General features: G+C 40.3%; 2 protein-coding genes across 2 annotated transcripts; both read left to right on the top strand.

Annotated features, from left to right (window-relative positions):
* The first annotated feature begins 5042 nt into the window (after positions 1 to 5042).
* Positions 5043 to 20552, top strand: stip1 (stress-induced phosphoprotein 1). Its single transcript, XM_062988646.1, has 14 exons — positions 5043 to 5123; positions 9669 to 9878; positions 10577 to 10718; positions 11480 to 11621; positions 12493 to 12658; positions 13146 to 13272; positions 14327 to 14429; positions 15095 to 15215; positions 15753 to 15849; positions 16353 to 16477; positions 17933 to 17969; positions 19385 to 19488; positions 19582 to 19754; positions 20255 to 20552. The coding sequence occupies exons 1-14, from the start codon at positions 5115 to 5117 to the stop codon at positions 20325 to 20327; spliced, it is 1629 nt and encodes a 542-aa protein (XP_062844716.1). The 5' UTR covers positions 5043 to 5114; the 3' UTR covers positions 20328 to 20552.
* A 2909-nt stretch (positions 20553 to 23461) lies between these two features.
* spra (sepiapterin reductase a) lies at positions 23462 to 27520 on the top strand. Its single transcript, XM_062988586.1, has 3 exons — positions 23462 to 23841; positions 25817 to 26107; positions 26933 to 27520. Exons 1-3 carry the CDS (start codon positions 23511 to 23513, stop codon positions 27121 to 27123), a joined length of 813 nt encoding a protein of 270 aa, XP_062844656.1. The 5' UTR covers positions 23462 to 23510; the 3' UTR covers positions 27124 to 27520.
* Positions 27521 to 27999: the final 479 nt, after the last annotated feature.

Genomic DNA, 27999 nt, shown 5'->3' with positions numbered 1-27999 from the left:
TCTTCAATCAGGCAAACAGCGGAAAAAAACAGCGGCTATGTGTGTGTGTGTGTGTGTGTGTGTGTGTGTGTGTGTGTGTGTGTGTGTGTGTGTGTGTGTGTGTGTGTGTGTGTGTGTGTGTGTGTGTGTGTGTGTTTTGAAATGAGAGAGTTATCAGAAATTGTAATCAGAAAGGCCACAGACACTCCAAATGTGTCAGCATGACATGGAATAGTAACTGTTCATAAATAGACTATGCTTTACAAGTCAGCAACACATTCCAAAAAAGTTGGGACAGTAAAGCATTGACAATTTTTAATGTTGCTATTCCTTTTCACAACAATTAAAAGATGCTTTGGAAGCAAGGATACCAAGTAATTAAGTGTTTTAGGTGTTATTTGGTCCCATTCTAACTTAAGATGTGCAACAGTACAGGTTTTTGTTGTCACATTTTTTCATTCACAAACATTACTATTGGAGACAAGTCTGACCTACAGACAGGCCAGTCTAGTACCTGTAACCTCTTCTTTCGCAGACGTCCCTGGTAAAGATAACGTCTTGAAGGCAGCACATGTTGCTCTAAGATCTCAATGTACTTTTCTGCATTAATGCTGCCATCACAGAAGTGTTAATGACCTTTGCCAAGGACACTGACACACCCCCATACCATGACACACCCTGGCTTTTGGACTTGTTGCTGATAATAGTCTGGATGGTCCTTTTCGTCTTTGGTCCGGAGCACACAGCGTTTATCTGACCACAATACACGTTTCCACTCTGTGATGGTCCATCCTAGATGCCTCTGAGCCCAGAGAAGTCGATGCCGCTTCTGGACATGGTTAACATTAGGCTTCTTTTTTGCACAGTAAAGTTTTAAGCGGCATTTGTGCATGTAACTCTGTTTTGTAGTGCTTGACAAAGATTTGCCAAAGTAATCCCTCACCCATGTGGTTATATCAGCTATCGTTGAGTGGTGGTTCTTGATGCAGTGCCGTCTGAGGGATCGAAGATCACAGGCATTCAGCTTAAGCTTTACACACTGAAATTCCTCTCGATTTCTTGAATTGTTTAATGATATTATGCACTGTAGAGGGAGAAATATGCAAATCCCTTTCAATCTTTCTTTGAGGTTCATTGTTTTTAAACAGTTCAATCATTTTCTCATGAATTGGTTGTCAAACTGGAGATCCTCTGATCATCTTCGCCCCTCAAAGCCCTATACTATTATAAATACCACTTTTGTATCAAATCATGCTACAATCAGCTGTTGACATCACCTGTCACTACCTACCCCAGTCCCAATTTTTTTGGAATGTGTTACTGCCTGTAATGCAGGAATGGATGTATATTCCCAAAGGAGATGAAGTTGACCAGACAAAACATGAAATATCCTGGGTTCAAACTGTCTGCAATCAAATAAAAGTCAAAGTTTTGTTTATATTTGCATTTTCCTTACTGTCCCATTTTTTTTTTCTAATTTGGGGTTGTAGTAATTGGATTGGTTAACCCTAACCCTCCCTGAGACATTTTCAAGATAGGCTTGGATTTAACAATGAACAAGAACATACTAAAGCAATTACTTATATATTAAGTAACTACATATCAAATGAATAGAATAGAATGCTTTTATTTGTCATATACATATACAGACGTACAGCACAACGAAATTCTTTCTTCACATTTCCCAGCTTGTTTGGAAGCACCCCTGGAGCAGAGAGGGTTAAGGGCCTTGCTCAAGGGCCCCACAGTGGCTGCATGGCAGAGCTGGGATTCAAATTCTCAACTCTCAACCCAGATATCAACACTGTGGGGACATTATATAATCAAATAATTTCAAAAGCAAAACACAGAACATACAGAACAAGACCAGTCCAGAATTTTCTCAGCAGGAGGAAAAAAGGCTACACTATATGGTCAAATGTATCTGAACACCTACTAGTGAGCTTGTTGGACATCCTCCAAAATCATGGCCATTAATATGCTGTAACGGTCGACCTACAATGGCCGTTTCCACAGGTCAACACAGTGAAGGTCAACACACATTCATTCCTAATGAACTATATATCACAGGGGTACAGAGCTCATTTATGCTGATGCACTGCACCTGAGCTCACCACTATAAAACGATGCTTTCAGATTAGTGCACTGCTGAGTCTTTGCTTTATGCCTGCCGGTAGGGTAGTGAATGCCTTTTTTAATTTCCCATTACCCTTTTTGTTTTAGGGTTTTTGGCTACAGAGTCGCTCCACCTTGATTAAACATCCAGCGAACTGGGTTCATTTTCAGTTCTTGCAGGTGCAGGGCTAAACTTAGTGCCTCATTACCTGCCCCATTACGGAAATGTCCTACAGTGCATCCAGGTGCTGTTTTTTTCACTGGTAAATGATGCACATATGCCCAGCCATCCACATGATCTTGGGGAAACGGGATTCAGCAGAACAGTCAACCTTCTCCCATTGCTCCGATGCCCACTGTGAGCGCTTTTGACAGTGGGCAGGAGAACTCTGCAGTCTTATAGAAGAAGGGTTTGATCGACTGTGTGTTATGGCACATTCACCTCATCATCAACATTTAATATATCTCGAATGTAACATGTGCATTTGTTTTAAAAGAGGCATGACCATGCACATTTTTGGGAAGAGGCTCTAATGTTGTGGCTAATCAGTGTGGTTTTTATTATCATTACCAGAACCGAGCTGTATAAGTAAGTCTGGCGTGCCTAGTTCTGTGCTTTGCATCACATCAGTCAACACACAGCTTAAAAATGGCATTCTTGTGGCAATAAAAAAAACTGCCCTTTAGCTAATTCTGTTATGTTTTTAGACAGAACTGACATGTGGCCGTAAGCAAACGTGGCTTTAGGGGCTAGACACAGTTGTAGAAGCATTTTGTGAAAATCTGACACTTACAGTAAATTAAATGGCAGATTTAACATCAGAACAGAGCGAAACCAAAGAATGTTATATATTATGTTATATATTTGCTAAAAACTACATTTATTCAGAACATTATTTGCATCCCATCTAGCAGTAAAACATCATGCCACACTACTGCTTTCACATCATGATCCAAAAATAATCTATGTAGTATTAGTGTAAATATTGTCTTTAAATAAATACCTAAGAGAATGTGTAGGTCAGTTCCCTGGCAAAATAAAACAGACTACATAATCACTAGTACACACTTTATATGCAGTTAATCTAATGCTTATAAATATTACAACATCCTACCAATAGACAAAACCAATAGACAAAACAGCTGACTATCAGGAGAGCCACCTAAAAGTCAGCAACAGTGCACCTAATAACCATAGCTGGAGCACCATAAGGAAAAGAGCCTTACAGAGAGATTTACATCCATTTACCTTTGCTCATATGCTTTAAATAACTATATAATTATCCTTCATTAGCTAGTTTTTAGTATCATTGTGGCAGTCAGGTGCCCAAATGGTCCACCATGCACATTAATAGTCATGTGAGTCGATAGTACAGGTCCTCAGTCCTTAGTTTGATTCTTGACTGCAAGTTACTTTCCATGTTAAGTTTGCAATGTACTATTTGTGTACTATAAGTGTATTCTGAGGGGGTTTTCTCTCACTTTAAAAAGCAAGCCAAAAATAAATGAATAATTTTTAGCCTCAGAGAAGCAGGTTTAAATTTAAAAATTTTAATTTGCCAGTGATAGCTCAGTGGTTAAGGTACTGGACTAGTAAACACAAAGTTGCCGGTTCAAGCCCCGCCACCACCAAGTTGCCACTGTTGGGTCCCTGAGCAAGGCCCTTAACCCTCAATTGCTCATTGTGTTCAGCTCATTGTGCAAGTCGCTTTGGATAAAAGCGTCTGCTAAATGCTGAAAATGTAAATGTAAATGTAAATGTAAAAAGGATACATTTTGATCCATACAGTTCTTTGAACTATATTATTTCCTCAATGTCATATGAAATAGATAATAGTAATTTTAGTAAGTAGAAATGTTACAGGGGTGGAATATGTGGCAGAAAACTTTAATTATACTGTCATTTATGTCACTGTATGTTCAAGTTTTAAAATAGAAAGAAATAATGGTGGCACAATGGCAAAGAGTGGGTGCTGCTCACCAGCATGAGACCTGTGGACCTGGGTTTGATTATTGCTTCTGATGAGCACAAAGTTTTCTTACGGTTACGTTGGACACACCATGACCCTAAGAAGTATGAACTGTAAACAATAAATAAAAATAATTAATCAATTAATTAGATTATTTTAAAATCCATTAGTCATATAATTCATTGGTAGATAAATATACTTTTAGAGGGGTTTTATGGGGTGTTACTATGCCCAAAGGACACCATGTTGTGTGAAAAAAACGAACAAACAAAATAAATCTAATTGTTATTAATCTAACTGCCCTTTTTTAATCTAAATTTACAGTAAACAGGTTTTCTGTACAGATAAACATGTTGGAAATATTTGCTGTTGTTACTGTCCAAGGCTAGTTATAATGGATGAGACATGCATCATCAAAACATGCATTATTGTAATTGTTCATTCTTCCATATTCCACGTGTGTTTAAGTGGTTAATGTTATAAAATAAAATTATAAGTAAAATCTCTATTATTTAAGGCTTAAGAAATGCTGACAGTCTCACTGCGTCAACGACGCCCTGGAGTCTTTTTTACACATTCACGAAAGATGTCGAGCTTTCCAGAACGTGTACGCTTCTAGCGCATACTTTTCTCACCTCAAAATCACCGCTTTGTCTTCTGATTGGTCTAAAGCTCACAGTATGAAATAACTGACCAATGAGATAAGAATTCGCTTTAGAGGCGCTGAGAAAAGTCGCTTCTCTCCACCTATATATTGTGGGTTGCCAAAATGAACACACGCACAATGTGAAGAGAATGTATAGCACTTTAATCGAGTATAAACCTGTATCGAAGCGACTTGTTATACAATATCTAGAGTTAATTTTATTTAGAAAAATGTTTTATTATAAACATTACATTACAGACGCATTTTAAAGTTTAAAAATCTATAAGAGGTAGGTTTCTAGGATTAAACTTGGCAACCATAATTTCGATACGCATATTTTGCGAGGTGGGCGGAGCATCGGAACTGTCGTCTCACAGTAGGTTCTGGAACCTCATGGTCAAAACATGGAGAACGTGAGTACCACAACTTAGCTACATTTCTAAATAATACAATATTTAATTACATTTGCGCAAATATATGTCATTATTTACTGAGTGGTCTTTCATTAGTTATTTTTTATAATGTAGACAAGTTGGGCAGTAAAACCACCTAGCTAACATTAGCTTGTTTCCCCGGCACTGCAGTAGTAATCATTGTTAGCTACGGTGCTAATTAGCTTGCAGAACACTTGCAGAGGAAGCTAATAAAAGAAGAAAATTAAAACATTCTGACTTTAAACGTAGTTTATATACGTGTAGTGTTAACTTAAATTAAAGCCAGCATTAAATTAAGACCTTGGTTTGGTCCTGTTATATTCATGCCCAGCTAATGGAAATAACAGATCATAGTCACGGTGTTCCGTACATCACTCAGGAGTGACAGTTGAACTTCACGGTCGTGTAGAAAAGAGTAAACACGCTTTGCAATATTATTAAAATGTATTTTAACCTGGATCTAGACTAAGGCCATGGTGTCCCGTACACTTTTACAGACTCTTAACTTCACCATATTCCGTACATTTTTTAAATTAGAGCTACAGTTTGTCTAATCAGCCATGCAGATTCGAATTAAAGCAAATGTGGCCTGGTGTATGTAACACTGTTACTCATCAGGGAACAGTACACCGTGCAGTAAGGCTTGGGAATGGACATCACAGCATGGTGTTAATGAACTTGAGTCGGTTTGTTAGATGGTTCATTGGTAATCATGTGGCCATGCTGCTTTTTTGTACCCTCCTGTATGTATATGTGAGCTATATCTTGTTTGGCACAAATTCCCACAGTTGTCCAGATTTTAATAATCATGCCATTAAAAGTAACTGTGTGCTGGATTTACATATGTTACACACACATTAAACAAAAGCCATAAAAACCTGTAGTGTGTTTTTTTTCTTTTCTTTATGCATTTTTACCGTTTACCGTAGTCAATCTGTCTTCCGCTGCTCTGGATCCCTGATGGCAGTCGAAGTGGGTATACTGCTGCTCATGCCTCCTCCGACCCGCTGCACAGCCCTTAGCGGACCCTTTTTCACCTATGCGTTCTGCACAGGCGCCTCTCTATCTGCCAATCAGGGTCCTTACACAGCGTTTGAGACCCCACCCACATAGTCCAGTCATCCCTCGCTGCAGGCACTGCCAATTACGCGCGCCAAATGGCGCACAGCCGACAGGTGGCAACGCAGAGTTTCGAACCGAGGAGTTCAGAATCTCGGCGCTGGTGTGCTAGCGGAATATCTCGCTTCGCCACCTGGGCGCCCATAAAACCTGTAGTATTGACTTCTTCACTTTATTAGTGTCACTACTTTCACATCTACTTTCAAATTATACACTATGAAACTGACCTTAAGTGTAAGGATATACACTTAAACCACAATAAAGAAAAATAAAATTGCAGGAAATTAAAAGAGCATGCCCAAATTGGATGAATTCTTATCTAATTAATTGTGATTGCTAATTGTTTCCAGATAGTGTTAGCCCTTATAGCATCTGAGCCCAAAACTCCAGCTCGGCTCTTTACGGTTCTGTTCAGGTTCATTCCCAAGCCCTATAATATAAGGTCATGGTATTTTTACATTCACGTTTATGGCATTTAGCAGACATTTTTATCCAAAGCACTGTACAACTGAATGAATGAATACAGTCCAAGCAATTAAGAGTTAAAGACCTTGTTAAATGCCCAGCAGTGGCAGCCTAGCAGAGTTGGGGCTAGAACATGCAACCTTCCAATTACTTGACCTGGCCTTAACCACTCAGCTACCACTGTCCTAAAAATTCTGTCCATATTTTACATTTTTGATTGGTTTTACCAGTCGGACCAGTAAATACAGAAGCTTTTAGCTGCATTTCTAAGCCCCCTTCATTTGTTGATGATAATGTTTTTGATGCATGGGACATAGTAACCTGACAGGTAACCATACAGTGAGCTATAAACCTTAACTATAATATGTATGCTTTTCCACCTAGAGGTAAATATGATGGTCTGCTGCAGTTTGTTTTCTCCATGCATAAAGATGGATGTGCGTCAGTATTAAACAGTACATGGTAGAAGGCATGTCAGTTCTAAAGCTCTAGTTCAGATGATTTATGTCCAGTGATGATAAAGCAGTGCAAACTAAGGTTGTCCCTGATTCTTTTAATCAGTGATTGCTATACCACAGTATATGCAAGTCACTATGTGCTGTCATAACTGTTAACAATGGAAAATTCCTGCATTACATAAAAGCAAGCTACTTGTAAAGAAAAAAATTCAATGAAAGCTTAAAACTGTTTAAATCCATATTGGAGTGGTGGATCGAGAGCAGAAGATCTTCAGATTTATAGATTTGTCCTTCCAAAAAAAAAAAAAAAAAGACCTGGACTGTCTTCTACGCTCTTCCCTGTGGTTCTTTGTAAATGTGAAAGCTGTACAATAAAAAAGCAGGACGGAAAGAATATTGATGCCTTTACTTTGGTGCTGGCGAAGCATTTTGAGGGCACCCTGAACAGCAAAAAAAAACAAAAAAACAAATGCACTCTCTTACTAAATCAAGCCTAACCTCTCACACGAAGCCCAGATAACCAAACAGAACCTTTCTTATTTTGGACACATTATGAGAAGAATTGATTCATGGGAAAATACAATTATGTTAGGAAGAGTTGAAGTTTAAAGAGAAAGAGTCGGGTCAGCAAGATGATCAATGAATTAGCCATTAAGAAGCCAGAAGACAGGATGTTTTGGAGAAATGCTATCCATGTGGTCACCAGGAGTCAGAATTAACTTGACGTCACTTAACACTGGTTAAACTGCTGTAGTATTTCATTAATCATTTTTAATTATCATTTTTGTAAGTCTGCCTGGTAGTAACGAGCTTTAATAAAACATTACTCACTTCTGTTTTTTGTGATGCCCTTAGTTTACATATTTGCTAGCTAGAATTTGTCTGCTGTCAATAATCAGCTGTTAGTGACATTTTTGTACCAGATAGAACAGGTGTAGAACAGCATTTGGCTCTGAAACGTAACAGCTTGCGCGCACACTTTGTTGTTTGCATTAAGCACCTGTTGTAGCTCATGTTCGAGACCCAGTGATGGGTGGCTATCAAATATATTAGGTTAAAAGGCACTGTAAGGTCTGCAGGCTGATGTCAATGTATCCGACCTGTTTAAATTGCAGTGCAAGAGTTTCTCAGCATCTGCCAAATAAACTCCATGTTGCCCGTCACATGGAGGCTGTGGTAGGATGTTGGAACAAATTTCTATAGAATCTCTTTGTGTGATCTAAGAAACACTGAGTAGCTTGCATTCTTTTTGGGGCCTATTTTAAGAGGATGCACTGCAAGTGCAGGCTGTCTGGTATCGTCTTTAGCTTGTCCTGACTTGGGTCATTGGTTTGTCCCATAAGTGGCACTGCTTGAACAATTTTGGCAAGTGTATTTTTGTGAATAGCACATAAAATGCCCATCATGTTCGGTAATTAATAGCAGACTGTTGAAACTTGGCTGAAGCACCAGTGTGGCTCCTGATTTGCCATCAGTCTATTTTTTATTATTGTTTAAATATTGAGTATAACCCATAAGTGTCAAGGAAATAGGGTTAAATCTTACTGAGTCTGATTATGCATTGTTATCTGAGTGGGAAGGATGGAGTTCCTCTATTCCTTGATTACTGAGGCTTGGGAATCTGTAAGCTCATGTATACACAATAGTCATTGCTGTCCTCCATTCGTGTTCAGATGCCCTATGAAGTGCATATGATCTAATTTGTGTGTTTACGTAGGTATGTGTTATGCTTTATTCTTCCATACTGGTAGAATATGGTCACCATATGGAAAGAGTTTCTCTAGAATGCCCGGTTTTCTGTTTCGTATTCACTGTCCTTCTTGCTGTATCCATCAATCTTAATGCTGGCCGTCCTGGTCCTGTTTTACCTTGGCAATGCTACCCGCCATCCGATCTCAGATTAATGATGAACGCCAAATCTACCACAGCAGCTTGGCAAAACGAATGGAAACTCTGAGATCCACCCTACCATAAAAAAGGATAGAGCTCAATACCCCCAAAAAACGATGGGAACAAATTATCTACACAATATGCCGCATAGGACACACCAAAGTCACCCATACCTACTTGCTAAAAGGAGACCAGGCCCCCACTTGCCCCCTCTGTGGATCAAGAACTTCTATCAAGTGCATCCTCTATTCAGGCCAAAAGATGACACCCACCACCTGAACAAAATTCTACCACACAAACAACTACAAGGACTTAAAACCCCCATATAAGATATGACGAAACAATTAAACTCTACTCCCTTATAGTCACACTATCTAAACACTATACACACAAGTACAGAATCTATTATCTAGCAATGATAATAGCCATAGAAGCTGACATGGCGTTAAGAATTAAGCAAACAAACCTTGGCAAGGGCTGAAAGGAAATTTTCTTCTTTACTTCACAAGGCAAAACTACAGCCCCTACAACTAAGCTTATGTTTGTTTTAATAATGGTGCACTATAATAACGGTGCGACTCTCTTTCCTCAGGTATCTCAGCTAAAAGACCAGGGCAATAAGGCGCTGAGCGCAGGGAAGATTGATGAGGCGGTTCGCTGCTACACCGAGGCTCTGGCAATAGACCCAAACAACCATGTCCTCTTCAGCAACCGATCTGCTGCCTATGCCAAGAAAGGCGATTACGAGAACGCCCTGAAGGATGCCTGCCAGACCATTAAGATCAAGCCAGACTGGGGCAAGGTAAATGATGCCGCCAATTCTTTAAAGATTGTCCTTTTCTCTTTTAAACTTTTGTCCTTTTCTCTGTTTTAAAACTTGGTTCAAGATGAAGTAAAAATAAGTGCAAAAAAAACAAGGATACATATTTTCTAAGGATGACGTGACAAAAATGTTTTCTGGATTTCGATTCCTAATTATGAATCCACTGCCGCTTCCACAACCTCTGATGTGACCAAGGATAGCCGGATTACCGCGCACACCCCCTCCGACGTGTCCAATCTGCGTCTGCGTGCCACACAGAACCGTGTAGCTTGTCACCCCCCGCTAACGCATTCCCCCTCCATCACGTGTAGTAGCCAACCGCTTCTTTTCACCTGCATAAGACAGGTATACACAGGGATCATTATCACTATACACAGTGCAGATGCCATCGACCAGCCAGCAGAGCCTGTAAATACAGCAACCAAGACGCAGTATGTCAGTATGTCCAGTTGCACCACAAGTCTGGCAGGCGTGATTTTGGGAATGGAAAAAAAATTGCATATCACCATACAAACTAATTTGTCAAACTAATACACCAGAAATGGATGTATAGCACTACATACTGTTGGTGTGTTGTAGCCAAATCGGTTTTTTTACCTGTTAATCTTTCAGAGCAATTCCTCCTTCCAATTAGCTACTTTTAATACAACAGGGACTTCATTGTGGTTTCTTTTCAGGGTTACTCACGAAAGGCTGCAGCCTTGGAGTTTCTGGGGAAGTTTGAAGATGCCAAAGCAACCTACCAGGAAGGTCTCAGACAAGAGCCTTCTAACCAGCAACTAAAGGAAGGGCTTCAGAACATTGAAGCACGTCTAGCAGGTATATAGATACTATACTCGACTAGCAACAGGTGGTTTTTGCTTCTGGGTTTGTCATATGTAAGACATTTTAAGAACCGTTGGGGGTGATAGTTAGGTAAATTGCCTAGACTAAGAATATGTAACCACCCACAAATGTACTGTTCGTACTGTATCTTTATTGAATATTCTGATTAATAATTCAGAATGGAAATGCTTCTATTGAATACTTGGTAGTAGCTCCTTGCAGCTATACCTTTTCTGTATTTAATGGTCAGATTTGCACAACTGGGAGAAACCAGTTCAATGCATGTTTGTTTGATGCTTCATAGTTGGGATGTCGTTGGTGTACAGTGTCTTTTTACCTCAATTTTGCACACAGAACAGTGGTGCTGTGTTGTGGAAAATACCTAGCATTGAGTCATTTATTGCCTCCGTCATTCTTCGTCCAAGTGCTTTGGAAATCAGTTCTGTTTGAAGATTGGTTCAAATGAACAGATGTTTCTTCAGAAGAGCAGCCAAGAAGAGTCAGAAACAGCCACTAATTAGCTTTTGAAGACGTTTTGAAGTTTAGTTAGACTGTAAATGTTGAACTTGTACATTCAGTCCTGGATAAGAAAAAGTACATCCTGTCTCTAGTTTAGACAGAGTGCATTTCAAGTTATTAGCAATGAATACAGTTTTTTTCGGGTTGTGTTTTGAGTCTCTGATTCTTAGTTTATTAGCCCCAGGAAGTTTTGCTCTTCAGTAATATTTTATGTATTTATTGCGTCCTCATTCTAGAGAAGAAAATGATGAACCCCTTTTCCATTCCTAATCTGTATGAGAAGCTAGAGGCAGACTCCCGTACCCGAGCCCTGCTGGCTGACCCCAGTTACAAAGAGCTGCTTGAACAGCTTCGCCAGAAACCATCCGAACTCGGCACGTAAGTGATCTCTGTTTCAGTGTCTCACTGTTTGGGTTGTGTTCTGACCCATCATGCTTGTCGTCGTCTCCTCCAGGCTAAAGGAAAAAGGATTTCTAACTTTTCTCATTAGTCCTTTTACCCTTTAAATTCTTTGTGCGCTGCTATCTGCTAATCCCGTCAAGCATACACTTTCATACTACTTTAGTACTACCAGGGCACTGCGTGCTCCTGGGCAATGATAGAGCAGATCAGGCAGCAAAAAAAAAGCCACATGCATACCGGATTCAACTTACCAGATCCCACCAGTGGACAGCAAACCTATAATGAACTCATATATCAAGGACAGATGGCAAAACGAATGGAACACACACCAGAATAATGAACTATGCAAAGCTAATCCCACTATTGGGGAAAAAATGCAGACCTACCTTGAAAACCGCTGGGACCAGACAGTGTACACAAGATGCCGTATTGGACACACTAGATTAACACACATGTACCTGATAAAAGGCGAAGCTGTCCCATATTGCGCACCATGCCAAACACAGATTACAATAAAATTTAATGCTGGAATGTATCATTTATTACCATAAGACAACAGATCTTACCAGCAAAAACCATAAAGGAATTATTTACCAATACAAAAGCAACAACACACCTAAAATTCCTGTCAGTAACAAAACTGAAGTAACACATATAAATGGACATACATAGACAACAGACACAACTTCCCTCAAACAAAGTCAAACGGAATAAGCAAATAAAAGACAGATCACAACGTTTTCTGCCATGAACATGGCCCAAAGGGCAGACATGGCGTTAAACACCAAACCAAACACTTTTAGTTCCAGTTTTCTGTGATAATTTTCCCCCCTTTCTTTTTTTGTAGGAGGTTGCAGGACCCACGAGTAATGACAACCCTATCAGTGCTGCTCGGTTTTGACCTGGCCGGCATGGACGAAGAAGAGGAGCCGACTCCACCACCGCCTCCGAAACCCAAAGGGACAGCCCCACCCCCTCCCAAGGAGGAAGACCTCCCAGAGAACAAGCGTTTGGTAAAAAACAGGAATAGGCTTTTAGCTTTAGGTGGTTTAAATTATTAGCTGTGATATGATGAACTTCGTTTGTGTTAATATTTACATATACCAACTTCTTACGAGTGGTTACGATGAAGTGAAAACTAACCGGGTAAACTGAGCAAAGTAAAGCAGCTGGTGGTAATCACATTATTTCAAGTAGGTAACTTTACAGGTAGTTAAGTTCTTATTGTATTATGTCGTGCATGCTGTGATGTAGGGAACCCTATTTAGAAGTGTCTATCCTTACATCCCTATTTAAAGCATTATTGTCATATGAGAGTCTTTAGTTTAGTCTTTGTGACTAAAGCTTTTCTATTGTCTACAGCACAATCTGTGCTGTACTAGACACACATAAAACCGCTTGCTTTTTTAAGGCACATTTTAGTATCTCGTCTGCAGGTTCAGGTTTAATGACTGTTTGGATGAAATAACTTTTTGATGAAGCCTAATTTCTTTCTTGCAGGCGCTGAAGGAGAAAGGGCTCGGAAACACAGCGTACAAGCAGAAGGACTTTGAGACTGCACTCAAACACTATGAGGAGGCATGCAAACACGACCCAACCAACATGACCTATCTGTCCAATCAGGCCGGTATGCATTCTAAATACACAGACACACACTGTTCATATAAATGCTACTACCTTTCTTTTAATTGGTGCACATACTACCTGTACTACTCAGATTCTGTAAGCTTTGAGAGCTTGCTGAATGTACAATGCTTTGTCATATCCGTTGCAGTGACAAGATAATTCCCCCTTCAACCTCTCTGACATGACCAATTGTGCCTCAGTGCTCAAACAGACTATTGGCACTGCTAAGATTGGGATGCAAGACTGTGATGTCACCCAATCGCTAAAACCGTTGACCTTAAACAATTGATTTGCTGAAGCTTAGTGGTGTGGACCAATTGTCATTCATCTCCAGAAGTAATTTTAAAATTACAGGAGCACACAGACTGGAATTGACCCTGCCAAAGCACAGAATGATCACCATAGAACCCTAAACAATCCAAGATAATAATAGTTTATACATTTGATTGTATTTATTGGGACAAACCCAGGGTGGAATTGGAATAAAGTGCTACGGTACCTTCAAATGTATTCACTTCTAAACAGTATTTGGGACAGTAGTTCACTAATGTGCATCTACAGCTTTTATCCAGAGCAACTTCAAATTGTGAGTGAATATAAGGCAGGCAGTTGGATAAAGGGATAAATGGCCTTCTTCAATGGCCCAGCAGTGGCAACTTGGCAGTGGTGGGGATTTAACCAGCAACCTTTTGATTTCAAGTCCAGTACCTTAACTACTAAGCTACCCCTGCCCACATATAGTACATATTTTGTACCATTTACTTGGGCATGAGTACAAAGTCCAGAATGTTCCCACTTTAAGTTACGGAATATGTATCCTTGTGGGTACCATCCCATCAGTAAGAAAGGTATTATTAAGTACTTGTATAACAGAATGTAAACCTCCAACACATTTAAGCAGCTTGACTCACTCACGTGTAAGTTTAATCAAAGGCTTATACAGAAGTGGCTCTGACAGTAAGTGGGTTGTATCAGACAAAGAAAAAACTGGAATAGAAAGTGGTGTGGTTATTTAAAAAGTCTTTGTACGTTTACCCACGTCTGTTTCTTTCTAGCTGTGTTCTTTGAAAAAGGAGAGTTTGACAAATGTAGAGAGCTTTGTGAAAAAGCTATTGAGGTGGGCAGAGAGAATCGTGAGGATTACAGACAAATTGCCAAGTAAGTGTGTTTACACAGTGTAACTTTCAAACTCACAGTTACTTCATTTTCATCCACCGCTTTATCCTGGTCATTGTCGCAGCGGGTCAGGTGCCTTCGGAAACACTGGGCAGACAGTGGGCTAGTTCGTTACGGGGCTTCGGCCATCCCCTACACCATACACCCTCAACCAATCATTTTCATTTCAATTATGCATATTTAATAGACATATGCCTACTTGCCACTATGGCTGTGAGTAATCTCAATACTAAGTATTTTATCAACTGCTTTATCCTGGTCAGGGTCTCCCCAGGATTGCTGGATTTCTCTGGAAAACACTGGGCGCATGGCAGGAACACTCTGTATAGAAATCATTCAGACTGCACTCTTGACATTCTTTTTATACATCTTAAACAGTTTGGTCCATGAACAGCAGCAGCATTCATTTACTGTACAAGTTCACTGAATGCAAATGACTATTTATCAAATACTATTTAACTGTCTTGGAGCCTGTGCAGGAGTAAACACAGCACTACCCAAGAATTGTGCTTGCTTTTCATTTTACATTCAAATTATTTAATAGGGGAGTTCTTGTATTATGTGAGTAAAACCATAATAATTTAAAGCCATGTTAACCCTACATCAGTAATAATTTTTTCTTTGTTGTTCATTTTCTTCTATTCCAGGGCTTACGCCAGAATTGGCAACTCCCACTTCAAACAGGAGCAGTATAAGGAGTCCGTTCAATTCCTTAACAAGAGTCTGACAGAGCACCGCACCCCTGAGGTGCTGAAGAAGTGCCAGCTGGTGAGTTTGGCACATAGAACAACACATAATAGCAATAGAAATAAACAATAAACTATCTGAGATTCACCCCAACGTCAGAAATAAACCAAAAATACATTATGGAAAATGTACAGACCAAGTTACCTACACTAGATGTAGAATAGGCCATTCCAGATTGACACACCAGCACCTAATACTAGGAGAAGACCCCAGACTTTGCGGAGAATGTCAGACACCCATTACCATAAAATACACCCTGAACGAATGCCCAAAGTACAACAGTGAAAGACTACATATGCCCAATACATTAGATGAATCTCTCACACAAGATAATACAGAAATAATAATCAGGTTCCTTAATAATATAAGACAAGACCAATACAACTAGCATAAAACACAGATTCATGCACTGAATATCATAAATGTGACAACAAGGCATTATAAAAACAAACGAACATAATAACAATAGAAGATAAACCCATAATCTCCCAATTAAAAACCAGTTGGTTGAAATTGAGCCGTCATACAGTAAAAACTGGTGTGTTGTCTTTTTTACAGGCCGAGAAAATACTGAAAGAACAGGAGAAACTGGCCTACGTCAACCCAGAACTGGCACTAGAGGAGAAGAACAAGGGCAATGAAGCCTTTCAGATAGGTGCGTACGAGTGAGGGGGCTTAAAGACTCGTTTTAATCCTGTTCTATGCAAATCTGTAGCTGCAGGTTCAGATCTCTTTTGACTAACGAGTTCCTGAGCTGATGCAAAGATATTGAATCAAATGTGTAGTTTTACTGAGGTAAAATATGGCTAATCTGTTTGAACACGGTCACAAAGTACTATCAGCGGGAATGAAAGATTAATTTACTTTAGATACGTGTGTTAAGATTATTCCATCTAAATAGGGTCAATAAAAAAAGAATTGTGGCTTCACTTTGATTGGTAAAGAAGATTCTCAACACTAGAGGTGCAAAATTAGACAAAGTTGTTTTTTGTGACCTGCCACATACGATTACACAATGCTTTTCCTCTTAACCAGTACACATGTGGTCTGGATTACATTGGCACCATGTCGATAATTGCCCAATAATAAATAAACACATCTATATTTATGAACATGATATGAATGAATTGAATAATGAATGGTGGGACTGTTGTGTAGGGGACTACCCTCTTGCCATGAAGCACTATACAGAGGCCATTAAGAGGAACCCAAATGATGCCAAGCTGTTCAGCAACAGAGCAGCCTGCTACACCAAACTGCTGGAGTTCCAACTGGCCCTCAAGGTACTCAACAATACAGTAATGCTCAAGCATAATCTCTTTATCACTGATTCCCAAAGGCCTGGTGTGACTGCAGGTTTTCAAAACAACTGATAAAACAAGTAGATTCAGGTGTGCTAGTAATTGGTTGTTTAAAAAACTGCAGCCACTTCAGGTCTTTAAGGGTAGGTGTGGACTCCTTTGCTTAACGCACTTTAACACACGAACCTGTTTCTACTTGCTTGTTTCTACTGTTTAAACCTGCTTATAAGGTGGATTTCACATGATAGTGTTTTGTTCACTGCAAGGCTGGGTGCATATTGTGTATTATTTTCATCTTGTGATTTTTAGTATTTACCTGCCTGTTTTATAAGATAGACGCTGTAACAGGAAACCTTTCAGACATAACTGAATAAGGTTCAAATCAAATGTGCAAGTTTTAATGCACATTTAATACTGTGTGAAAAGGGCTGTGACAAAGAAAAAATGGTTTTTGGGGTTGCTTCTAATTGCAACTGCAAACTACGAACACTGCATCTGGTCACAACAGGGTGCCAACACAAGTGGTGGGGGATTTAAATGGGGCTTAGTGTGTCTCACCATATGCCATATGGCGCTCTGTGAGAATCCACCACCGGATGGAGTAAAAGAAGCAGTCAGTCAGCAAGTTAAAGGCAGGTGCTAGTCTGAGCCTCTTCTTGGCCAGTACCAGGAAGAATAATCTAGTCATTTTTTATCCCATCATATTTTAGATTGTTGGACATTACTTACCAGAAAAAGTAATTTTGGATTAACACTTGTTTTTGAGACTGATAGAGCCCGTAGTCCTGTATAAATGGAGATTCTCTATTTAAAGCAAAATGTAGTCCTGGACTAGCCTTAATCCCTGTCTGGGAAACCAACCCTAAATGTGCAGAACAAGTAAAACAAAGCTTGCTATGATGTTTATTTTCCTTTATTACATTTCCTCTCGAACCGTGACATCTGAGTTCCCTAAAAACATTTCTGTTGAGCAATGTCTTTAAATTTGCTATTCAGCCTTGTAAAAGCATTTGTAAAGCCCATTTTTCTATTGCACGGTGCCCCACTGATTTAAAAAACGTACTATACCCTAGGGCAGTACCGGTCCGCGGGCTATTTTTTACCGGGCCACACAGAAAAAATGAATTATTAGAGATTACTAGAAAATTTCGGGTGTTATTGTCACCCCTAGGTAGGAGCAGCGTCTCGTTGCAGCGATTTTTACATCGTTTGTGAGCAATTGTGAAATTGTATCTTATATGAAACCGGTCCATGGTGCAAAAAAGGTTGGGAAACGCTGCCCTATAGGGTGCCTTGTGGTGCCTTGTGTAAATAAGCATAAGATACTGTACATTTTAGTTTCTCCTAAATGTTGAATTTGAATGAAGTATTTTAAAATAAATGTGGGCATATTATGAACAAAATTTAGAACTCATCATATCCTAATGTCTTTTACAGGATTGTGAGGACTGCATCACACTGGAGCCCACCTTCAGTAAGTCTACATTGGCAGCTGACCTTGCACCTCTGTTCACTACTTAGCAAAGGCTGTTTTATTGGTACTGTTGGCCACCCTACTCTTAATAGCATACAAAGAACCAGGGCATAGCAGGATAGCTGGCCAAGACAAGACAAAATATGACAAACATCAAAATCCCTTCAACAGATTTAAAACCACCAATAAATATCTACATCAAGGACAAATGGCTAAATGAATGGAACACTAGAGAAACCCACTAACATGTCAACTCTGCCACACACGTTACAATAAAACACCATAAAATACACCAAGTAAAGACAACAATACATATAAATTAGGGCTGTCGAAGTTAACGCGATAATAACGCATTAACGCGATTTCAATTTAACGCGATTAAAAATAATAGTGCCGTTAACGCAAATTCTAGTTAATGTTGAGACTTGACTGGTAGAACTACAACGCTCGGTTACATTATGTTAACATTATGTTAAAACAAACGTTTTAATGTCGGACTTGCCACCGTTTTTCATTTGCGGTTTGTTAGCATAATGTAACCGAGCGTTGTAGTGATGCACTTATAAAGAAATAAATACACGCTATATTCACAAGTTGTCGGGAGCAGAACACTTTTATTAACTTATTCTGTTAAGGTACCAAATACCGGAAAGCTGAGTCAAGCACGTTAGTCCATGAACTATGGAAGCCCCAAAGGGTCAAAACACACTCACTTCGTGTAGAAACGGCCATCAAACCATTGTCACAATACAACCACAGAAAAGTCTGTTACAATAACTACGCCTTATCCCACCTAAAGCACCGCTGATCTACAATGTTTGCTGATGGAGAAATTCTAAACTACAATCTGACATTTACTGCCTAGTATGTGAGTGAATAAAACTCCCTTACAGTTTTCTCTTGTCCCAGCAGTTTTTAACATCAGTACATTTAGCATAAAATGTGTTCACCATTTTAATTGTAACATTTCACATAAAAATCCTTGTTTTCTATAACATTTACACAGATTTTTTTTTTTTTATGCGATTAATCGCGATTAACTATATGAAATTCTGAGATTAATCGCGATTAAAAATTTTAATCGTTTGACAGCCCTAATATAAATAAATAAATATTGGTACTGTTTTCTTGCAAACCTATATGTTTAACTTTGACGACAGCTTGCACAAACACATTATAAACAGAAACACAAAACTAAAGCAACACATATAATAGACATACTTAGACATCAGACGTATTTCACTAAATACGACAGAATAGCGAATAAAAAGGGCTCATCCTGCTATATTCCTGCTATGAACGTGGCTCAAGAGCAGACATGGCGTTAAAAACTAAACACTAACTACTTTTTGTTGAAAAAAATGCAAGGGTTATTTTGCCAAGCGATTCAGAATCACTATTTTGTTTGCTTGTAGTTAAAGGATACACACGTAAGGCAGCAGCACTGGAGGCAATGAAGGACTACTCTAAAGCCATGGATGCTTACCAAAAAGCTTTGGAACTGGATTCAAACTCCAAGGTATAAAACTAAAGTCGGAAATTTTCAACCTCATCATGTTTGCCAATACCAAGGTAAAGACTAATGTGAAAATGTGTGTGTGTATTCATGCAGGAGGCCACAGAGGGAATGCAGCGCTGCATGGTTAGTCAGGCTGTGAGGAATGATAGCCCGGAGGATGTGAAGCGGCGAGCCATGGCTGATCCCGAGGTCCAGCAGATCATGAGCGACCCTGCTATGAGGATGATCCTTGAGCAGATGCAGAAAGACCCTCAGGCCCTTAGCGAGTAAGATATATACACACACACTTATTGTTGTTTAAGCGGTTGCCTTTGGTCTTTTATCTACTGATCAGTTGACAATTACTTTTTTGGCATTAGGCAGATGCTTTTATCCAAAGCGAGTATATTCTCCAAGTGTTTGAGGGTTAGGGGCGTTTCATAAGAGCATTAAGGGGAACACAGTGGCAACCGACTTACAGTACTGTGACAGTATATTGTCCAAGTGTTTGAGGGTTAAGTGCCTGTAATAAGGGCCCAACAGTGGCAACCTGGTAGTGGTGTGGCTTAAACCAGCAACATTTTAATAACTAACCCAGTAACTTAACCACTAGGCTACAACTGCCTAGTCAACAGCCTTGAAACAGGTCAAGTTTCCACTTTAGAAAACAACTCCCAGGTGTGAATGTCTTGGGGTGTGACACAGTACGACTTGCGACAAAGTTTACTGGAGTTAAATAAATGATTGCTTTTATTTTGATGCCTTCTCTTTCTGTATTTGCCAACAGCCACCTGAAGAACCCAGTTATTGCTCAGAAGATTCAGAAACTAATCGATATCGGTCTCATAGCCATCCGGTGATCGTAGAAAGAGCAGTGGAGAACCAGGGCTACCACCATCTTCCAGATCAACACCGCCACAAGACCACAGAGGAAGGACGATGCCATTCCAGACAGCATTTAGTTTACCAAACTGTACACCCACAACTAGTCCCCTATCCTTCTATGAAAGCTTTTTTCAGTGTAAGGCCTTAGTGTTATGTTCATTTAATGTATATGAAACATTAAAGCATCACTGTTCAATTTGGTTATTGGTGCATTTCAATGTCAGAATGTACATAGCATCAACAGATTTTTATGCCCCCTACCATGTCCTATTTTAAAGAGCGTATCTGAGGGCAGTATGAGGGGTGCAACCATTTATTATTATACATGTAAGGTTTGAAGGATTCCCATGATTCTATCTAACATGCCAGGGTAATAACGTTGTATATCTTATCAGTTTAGCACTGGTAGTATTATATAATACTGGGGAAATGAAGGCTTTTAGTGGCAGCTGCAAGTTCTGTCTGGATATGGTGTACACTTACTGTGGAAAAACGGCACACACCTATTTCAAATGGAAGGCAGCTTTGCTTATAAGATAAGAAATCCACTTTCAGTACATCTCTCCCTCGCTCTCTCTTTAAAAAAAATAAACACGCTTGTATTCCAGTTATTGAAATTGCTTTGTTTAAAAACGACACACAGATCCACAATATCAGTGATTTGAAGTGTCCTTAAAGCAAAACTGATCAAAACTGCTATTTAAATTAGTATTAGTACTGTTACTATACACCTCCTTGTTTCTACACTAACTGTCCATTTTATCAGCTCCACTTACCATACAGAAGCACTTTGTAGTTTTACAATTACTGACTGTAGTCCATCTGTTTCTCGACATACTTTTTTAGCCTGCATTCATGCTGTTCCTCAATGGTCAGGACTCTCCCAGGACCACTACAGAGCAGGTATTATTTAAGTGGTGGATGATTCTCAGCACTGCAGGACACTGACATGGTGGTGGTGTGTTAGTGTGTGTTGTGCTGGTATAAGTGGATCAGACACAGCAGCACATCACCTCACTGTCACTGCTGGACTGAGAATAGTCCACCAACTAAAAATATCCAGCCAACAGCGCCCCATGGGCAGCGTCCTGTGACCACTGATGAAGGTCTCTAAGATGACCAACTCAAACTGCAGCAATAGATGAGCGATCATCTCCGACTGTACATCTAAAAGGTGGACCAACTAGGTAGGAGTGGACACAGTATTTAAAACACCACCAAAATGTCATTGTCACACAGTAAAAGCAGGTTGAAAAAAGTATTTAGAGAAACATGGACTAAAGTCAGTAATTGTAGAACTACAAAGTGCTTCTATATGGTAAGTGGAGCTGATAAAGTGGACAGTGAGTGTAGAAACAAGGAGGTGGTCATAATGTTATGCCTGATCTGTGTATTAAAGAACTCTTTTCTGGGCTTTGTGACTAAGATGGTGTGTAAAACTTATTTTGGCATCAGTTTACAAGGTGCCTTGAAGTAACATCTGTTATATTCTTGTTTATCAAAGCCATATCTAGGCCTCATGTGTTTTGCTGATATTTTGGAGACAGTCAGCGGAACGATTTAAAAGCAACTTTGCTTTTGTTCGTCTTTGCTGTAATTCGCTGCTCTCAATCCGAGTTGTTAATCACAAAACTAATATAAAGTCGTACTGTATTAAAGCAAAGCAGTGTTCTGCCAAATGTATTTTCAATGATCTGTCACTTTCACATGAATGATGATTGATACCCATCACATAATGTACATGTTCTGAAAATGACATGGGCCTTAAACTCAAAGTAGTTTCAGTTGTTCTGAAAAATATATCTCAATGTTTCAAACTCAAGCTTTCTTTTTGTTTCTTTGTGTAAGACTTCTAGCACGTCAACAGAACTTTTGATGATATAGTGATATAGGTTCTTAGATAAAAGAGTAAAACATATGTGACAGTAAATGAAAGATTTGGTGATAACAGTACTTTTACGAGGGGCGGCATGGTGGCTCGGTGGGTAGCACTGTCGCCTCACAGCAAGAAGGTCCTGGTTTCGATCACCAGGCGGAGCGGTCCGGGTCCTTTCTATGTGGAGTTTGCATGTTCTCTCTCTCTTCCGGGAGCTCCGGTTTCCTACCACAGTCCAAAAACAAGCAGTCAGGTTAATTGGAGACACTGAATTGCCCAATAGGTAAACAGGTGTGTGTATATGTGTGTATACGTGTGTCTGCCCTGCGATGGACTGGCGCCCCGTCCAGGGTGTTACTTTGTTCCCTACAGGTTCGATCCCCAGCTGGGGCAGTCTGGGTCCTTATGTGTGGAGTTTGTATGTTCTCTCTCCTCCGAGAGCTCCGGTTTCCTCCCACAGCCCAAAGACATGCAGTCATGTTAATTGGAGACACTGAATTGCCCTATAGGTGAATGGGTGTGTGTCTCCCCTGCGATGGACTGGCGCCCCGTCCAGGGTGTTACTCTGTGCCTTACGGGTTCGATCCCCAGCTGCGGCGGTCCGGGTCCTTTCTGTGTGGAGTTTGCATGTTCTCCCCGTGTCTGCGTGGGTTTCCTCCGGGAGCTCCGGTTTCCTCCCACAGTCCAAAAACATGCAGTCGGGTGAACAGGTCAAGCGAGGTGAGAGGGCAAGCCGTAGCCTAGTGGTTAAGGTACTGGACTAGTAATCAGAAGGTCACTGGTTCAAGTCCCACCACTGCCAGGTTGCTGCTGTTGGGCCCTTGAGCAAGGCCCTTAACCCTCAATTGCTCAGACTGTATACTGTACTGTAAGTGGCTTTGGATAAAGGCGTCTGCTAAATGCCACAAATGTAAATGTAAACAGGTATGTGTGTATATGTGTGTCTGCCCTGCGATGGACTGGCGCCCTGTCCAGGGTGTTACTGTGTGCCTTGCGCCCATTGAAAAGCTGGGATAGATTCCAGCACCAAACCCCTGGCGACCCTGATCGGATAAGCGGTTAAGTGAGTTAAAACAGTCATACGAATTTTGAGCTGTTGCTGCTGTTTGCCTCTAGGTGGCGGCAGTGTGCTGATATTAATCATCATGATGACAGTATGATTTTGCACAAGGGGCGTCGCGGCAGCTTATTGGTCCACATTCAGGAGGTTTCCCAGACGCCCAGATCATTTTGGGGTAAAAAATCTGTTGATACTTCAAAACTTGCACGATATTAAACCAACATGGAAGGAGAAGCTCAGTCAGCAGAGAGAGGATTCGGTACTGCGCTCTGTATTATAACCGGAGCATCGAAAGGATTCGGTCGGAGTTTGGCTAGAGAAATCGCACATCTCGTCAAACCAGGTTCTGTTCTGCTCCTGGTTGCCAGATCAAGTGAGAAGTTGCTGGAACTAAAGGAGGAACTAACGTCGTCTGAAGCGGGTAATGTGGGACTCACAGTCCGCTGTGTGTCAGCAGATCTGGGGCAGAAAGCTGAAGTAGAGAGCGTCGTGAAAGCTGCCAGAGAGATACCATCTTCTAATATCGATCATCTCCTACTGTTTAATAACGCAGGTCAGAGATCCACTGTCAGTTTCATTATATTGTTTATTCTTAGTAACATCATCCTGAATTTAGTGACACTTTAAACCACTGGAGTTTAAATAACCAAGCTTGCTTTACTACTAGACTAAACTTAGAGCAGCAGATCCACCTTCTGCATACTTTGGAAGGTGATGGATAAGTCTCATATTCTTTTTTTTTTTTTTTTTTTTTTTAATTATCTATTTTTTCCCACTTTTTTCCCCCAATTTTTATCCCTATTCTAGTCATGTCCAATTACCCTGATTCGACCCTTTGCCGCCGACTGAGGACGCCACTCAACTGACTAGCGCCCCCTCCGGCACGCAATCAGTACAGCCTGCATTTTTCACCTGCACGAGTCGAGTTCATACACCGAGAGACACTGCGCACGGAGGGTCACACCCCCCTCGATGTTATTCCTCAGACCTGTGCAGGCGCAGTCAATCAACCAGCAGGGGCCGCAGTCGCGCCAGTTATGAGGACCTATGATCCGACTCTACCCTTAAGCCCCTGAACAACAGCCAAACGTTGTTCATACTGCCGCCCAACCCAGTCGGAAAGGTAGAGCCGAGTTTCCATACGATGTATCTGGAAACCCAACTCTGGTGCGCTAGCGTACTTTTACCGCTGCGCCACCTGAGCGGCAAGTCTCATATTCTTAATCAAATTAAATCAATTTCCATTAGTTTATCCTAATCAGGGACACTGTTGGTCTGATATGCAAATGACTGCAATAACGTGGTGACTCGGTAAGTTTGTTTGTTTGTTTATTGGAATTTTAACGTCATGTTTTACACTGTTTTGGTTACATTCATGTCAGGAACGGTAGTTACTCGTTACACAAGAGTCACGGATAATTTTGTATCTCCAGTTCACCTCACTTGCATGTCTTTGGACTGTGGGAGGAAACCGGAGCTCCCAGAGGAAACCCACACAGACACGGGGGGAACATGCAAACTCCACACAGAAAGGACCCTGATTGCCTCACCTGGGGATCGAACCCAGGACCTTCTTGCTGTGAGGCGACGGTGCTACCCACTCGGTAAGTAGGACTGTCGCCTCACAGCAGGAAGGTCCTGGGTTTGTTCCCCAGGTGAGGTGATCAGGGTCCTTTCTGTGTGGAGTTTGCATGTTCCCCCCGTGTCTGTGTGGGTTTCCTCTGGGAGCTCCGGTTTCCTCCCACAGTCCAAAGACATGCGAGTGAGGTGAACTGGAGATTGAACATTGAACTTGTGAATTGATGAATCTTGTGTAACGAGTAACTACCCTAAAACATGACGTTAAAATCCTAATAAATGAAATAAATAAATAAAAACACAGAGGCATCGCTGGGAGACACACACATACCCTTGCTCACACACGACCTTCCCTCTATTCAACACGGGCAGTTGTGGATGGACGGCCAGGTCGGTGACCCTGCTGTGATTCGAACCCACAAGTTTGAACACTCTGTGGTGATGTAATGGCACATTAGACCACTGTTGATTAATAAAATATTAATCATCATTAAATGTCTTATAAAATGTAAACATTGCGAATATTAGTTTTATGTTTTAGCACTAATAAAATGTGTTCTGGTTGGTGAAAATGATTTATCCTGTTTAACTATTAATTTATAGCATTTTAAAAGCTCCAAAACTAATACATCAATAATAATTTATTATTATTTTCTAGTAGTAGGGACAGTGGTGGCCTAGTGGGTAGGGCTTTGGGTTATTAACTGAAAGGTTGAGAGTTCGAATCCCAGCTCTGCCATGCAGCCACTGTCGGGCCTCTGAGCAAGGCCCTTAACCCTATCTGCTCCAGGGGCGCATACAATGGCTGACCCTGCGCTCTGACCACAGCTTCCAAACAAGCTGGGATATGCGAAGAAAGAATTTCATTGTACTGTACACCTGTATATGTATATATGACAAATAAAGGCAATCTATTCATTCTATCTGTTATTACATCATCTCTCATAAAGCTTCATTAGGAGATGTGTCTCGCTATGCACGAAGCTTCACGGACATGGATGAAGTGGACTCCTATCTGTCGCTGAACGTGAGCTCGGCTCTGTGTCTGACTGCTGGGATCTTACAGGCTTTTCCAGCCCGTGATGGTTTACATCGCCGTGCTGTAAATATTAGTTCACTGTGCGTAGTGAAACCTTTTCCCTCCTGGGTGCTGTACTGCTCAGGGAAAGCAGCACGAGACATGATGTTCCAGGTGCTGGCTAAAGAAGAACCTGACCTCAGGGTTCTCAACTATGCTCCAGGTAAACTCCAAAAACTCCACATGTAGTTTTCCTTCACATTCAGATACATGTTGGCCTAAATCCACAACTTAACAACGTGATTAGAGGGATTTCACGCAAGCAGCCCAAGGATCACAAACTGCATGAATTAATGATTGTTAACACAAAGCGTCTACTCATAAGATCACGCTGTTCTTAATTCTAAATGTGAGAACACCATGTTTTTCCAGAACAACAAAAAGCATGAGGAGGAGGATTGAATTATTCATGGATTGAAATTCTGACCCTACTACTGGGTTGACAAAAGAAATCAAGAGTCATTAGACCAGGCAATGTGTTTAAACCTTTAGTTTTTTAGTTACATTAAGCCTATGTCCACTGAAGATTCAGGTTGCTGTTGTGGTCTACCATAAGTGCCAGAACCCACCAAGACCATGGCATGAAATTTAAAGGCAGCGTTAAGCCAATTCTTTCTATTCCCATTTTTGTATTTTAATAATTTTTTTGTCAGCCTAAATTACTTTATATTGGCTACGTAGGACACTATGCAAATATGTAGAGGAAATTATGTTGAATTCTATGTTGGGCATGAATGTAAAGAGTAAAAAGCTATTTGGGATTTGGCCTACTCAGGTTGACATAAAGATTACAGATCTTCCTACGTTTAAGTGCATGCTGTTGTTTTTATGTTTTCATAATTAATGTGAACTTTCTTTTGGTAATGGACTAAAAGAAGCTATTGTGGCTTATCTTTGGTCTCAGACACTTTAAATATCTACTAGATTTGTGTAATCCTTATCCTTGTGACCAACTTTGGGAAGCTAATCTGAAATAATCTTGTTTCAGGACCCTTGGACACGGATATGCATCTCCATGCCAGGTCCAACACAGCAGACGAGAGCATGAAAAAAATCTTTGTTGACATGCACTCAGAGGGCCGCCTGCTGACCTGCGAAGAGTCCGTGGGCAAACTGATTAAAGTCCTGCTTGAGGACGGTTATCAGTCTGGAGCACATGTTGACTTCTATGATGTGTAGATGAAATTTGAATAGACAGCTTATATTGTAGTGCTACAACACTAATATTAATTGCTGTACTGGAATGATGATGTTACTGGTAGTGGACAAAGACTACACATCTTATTTAGGGTCAGGTTCAGTTATGGTAGTTTCATCATTGAACTATACTTCAAACTGTGCTGTTTTGAGTAGTTTAGTAGTAGGCAATTGAAATTGTGAGGTGTGTAAAGATACCCACCCCTAACAGCATCTAGCCTTAATCAAATTTAGTAGCAGATACATTCCAAACTACTTGATCTATTTGATTGCTGTGCCTTATGTATTATCTAGCTAAAATGTGTCGTTTTTCATATGAGCATTTGCAAATGCAACCAACTTGTTCAATAAAATTGTTATATACAACCCCTGGCAAAAATTATGGAATCACCACTCTTGGAAGATGTTCTTTCAATTGTTTAATTTTGTAGAAAAAAAATAAATCACAGACATGCCACAAAACTATCATTTCTCAAACTGTCAACCCTCTGGCATTAAGAAACAATAAAAAAAGAAACAAATATAATAGTTGTGGTCAGTCACAATTGCTTATTTTTAGATCAAGTAGAGGAAAAAAATATGGAATCACTCAAATCTGAGGAAAAAATTATGGAATCATTAGAAAACACTGCACCATTATTACTTTGTTGCACCACCTCTGGCTTTTATAATGGTTTAAACTCTCTGAGGCATGGAGTTAACTTAAGTATTCTTCATCAATCTGCCTTCAACTGTCTCTTGCTGTTGCCAGATCAGCTTTGCAGGTTGGAACCTTGTCATTGACCATTTTCTTCAATTTCCACCAGAGATTTTCAAATGGATTGAGATCCGGACTATTTGCAGGCCATGCCATTGACA

The sequence above is a fragment of the Trichomycterus rosablanca genome, chromosome 26, assembly GCF_030014385.1.
Source record: "Trichomycterus rosablanca isolate fTriRos1 chromosome 26, fTriRos1.hap1, whole genome shotgun sequence".
Classification (NCBI taxonomy): Eukaryota; Metazoa; Chordata; class Actinopteri; order Siluriformes; family Trichomycteridae; genus Trichomycterus; species Trichomycterus rosablanca.
Note: the sequence above shows the minus strand (reverse complement) of the source record. Positions and strands in the feature narration are given on the sequence as shown.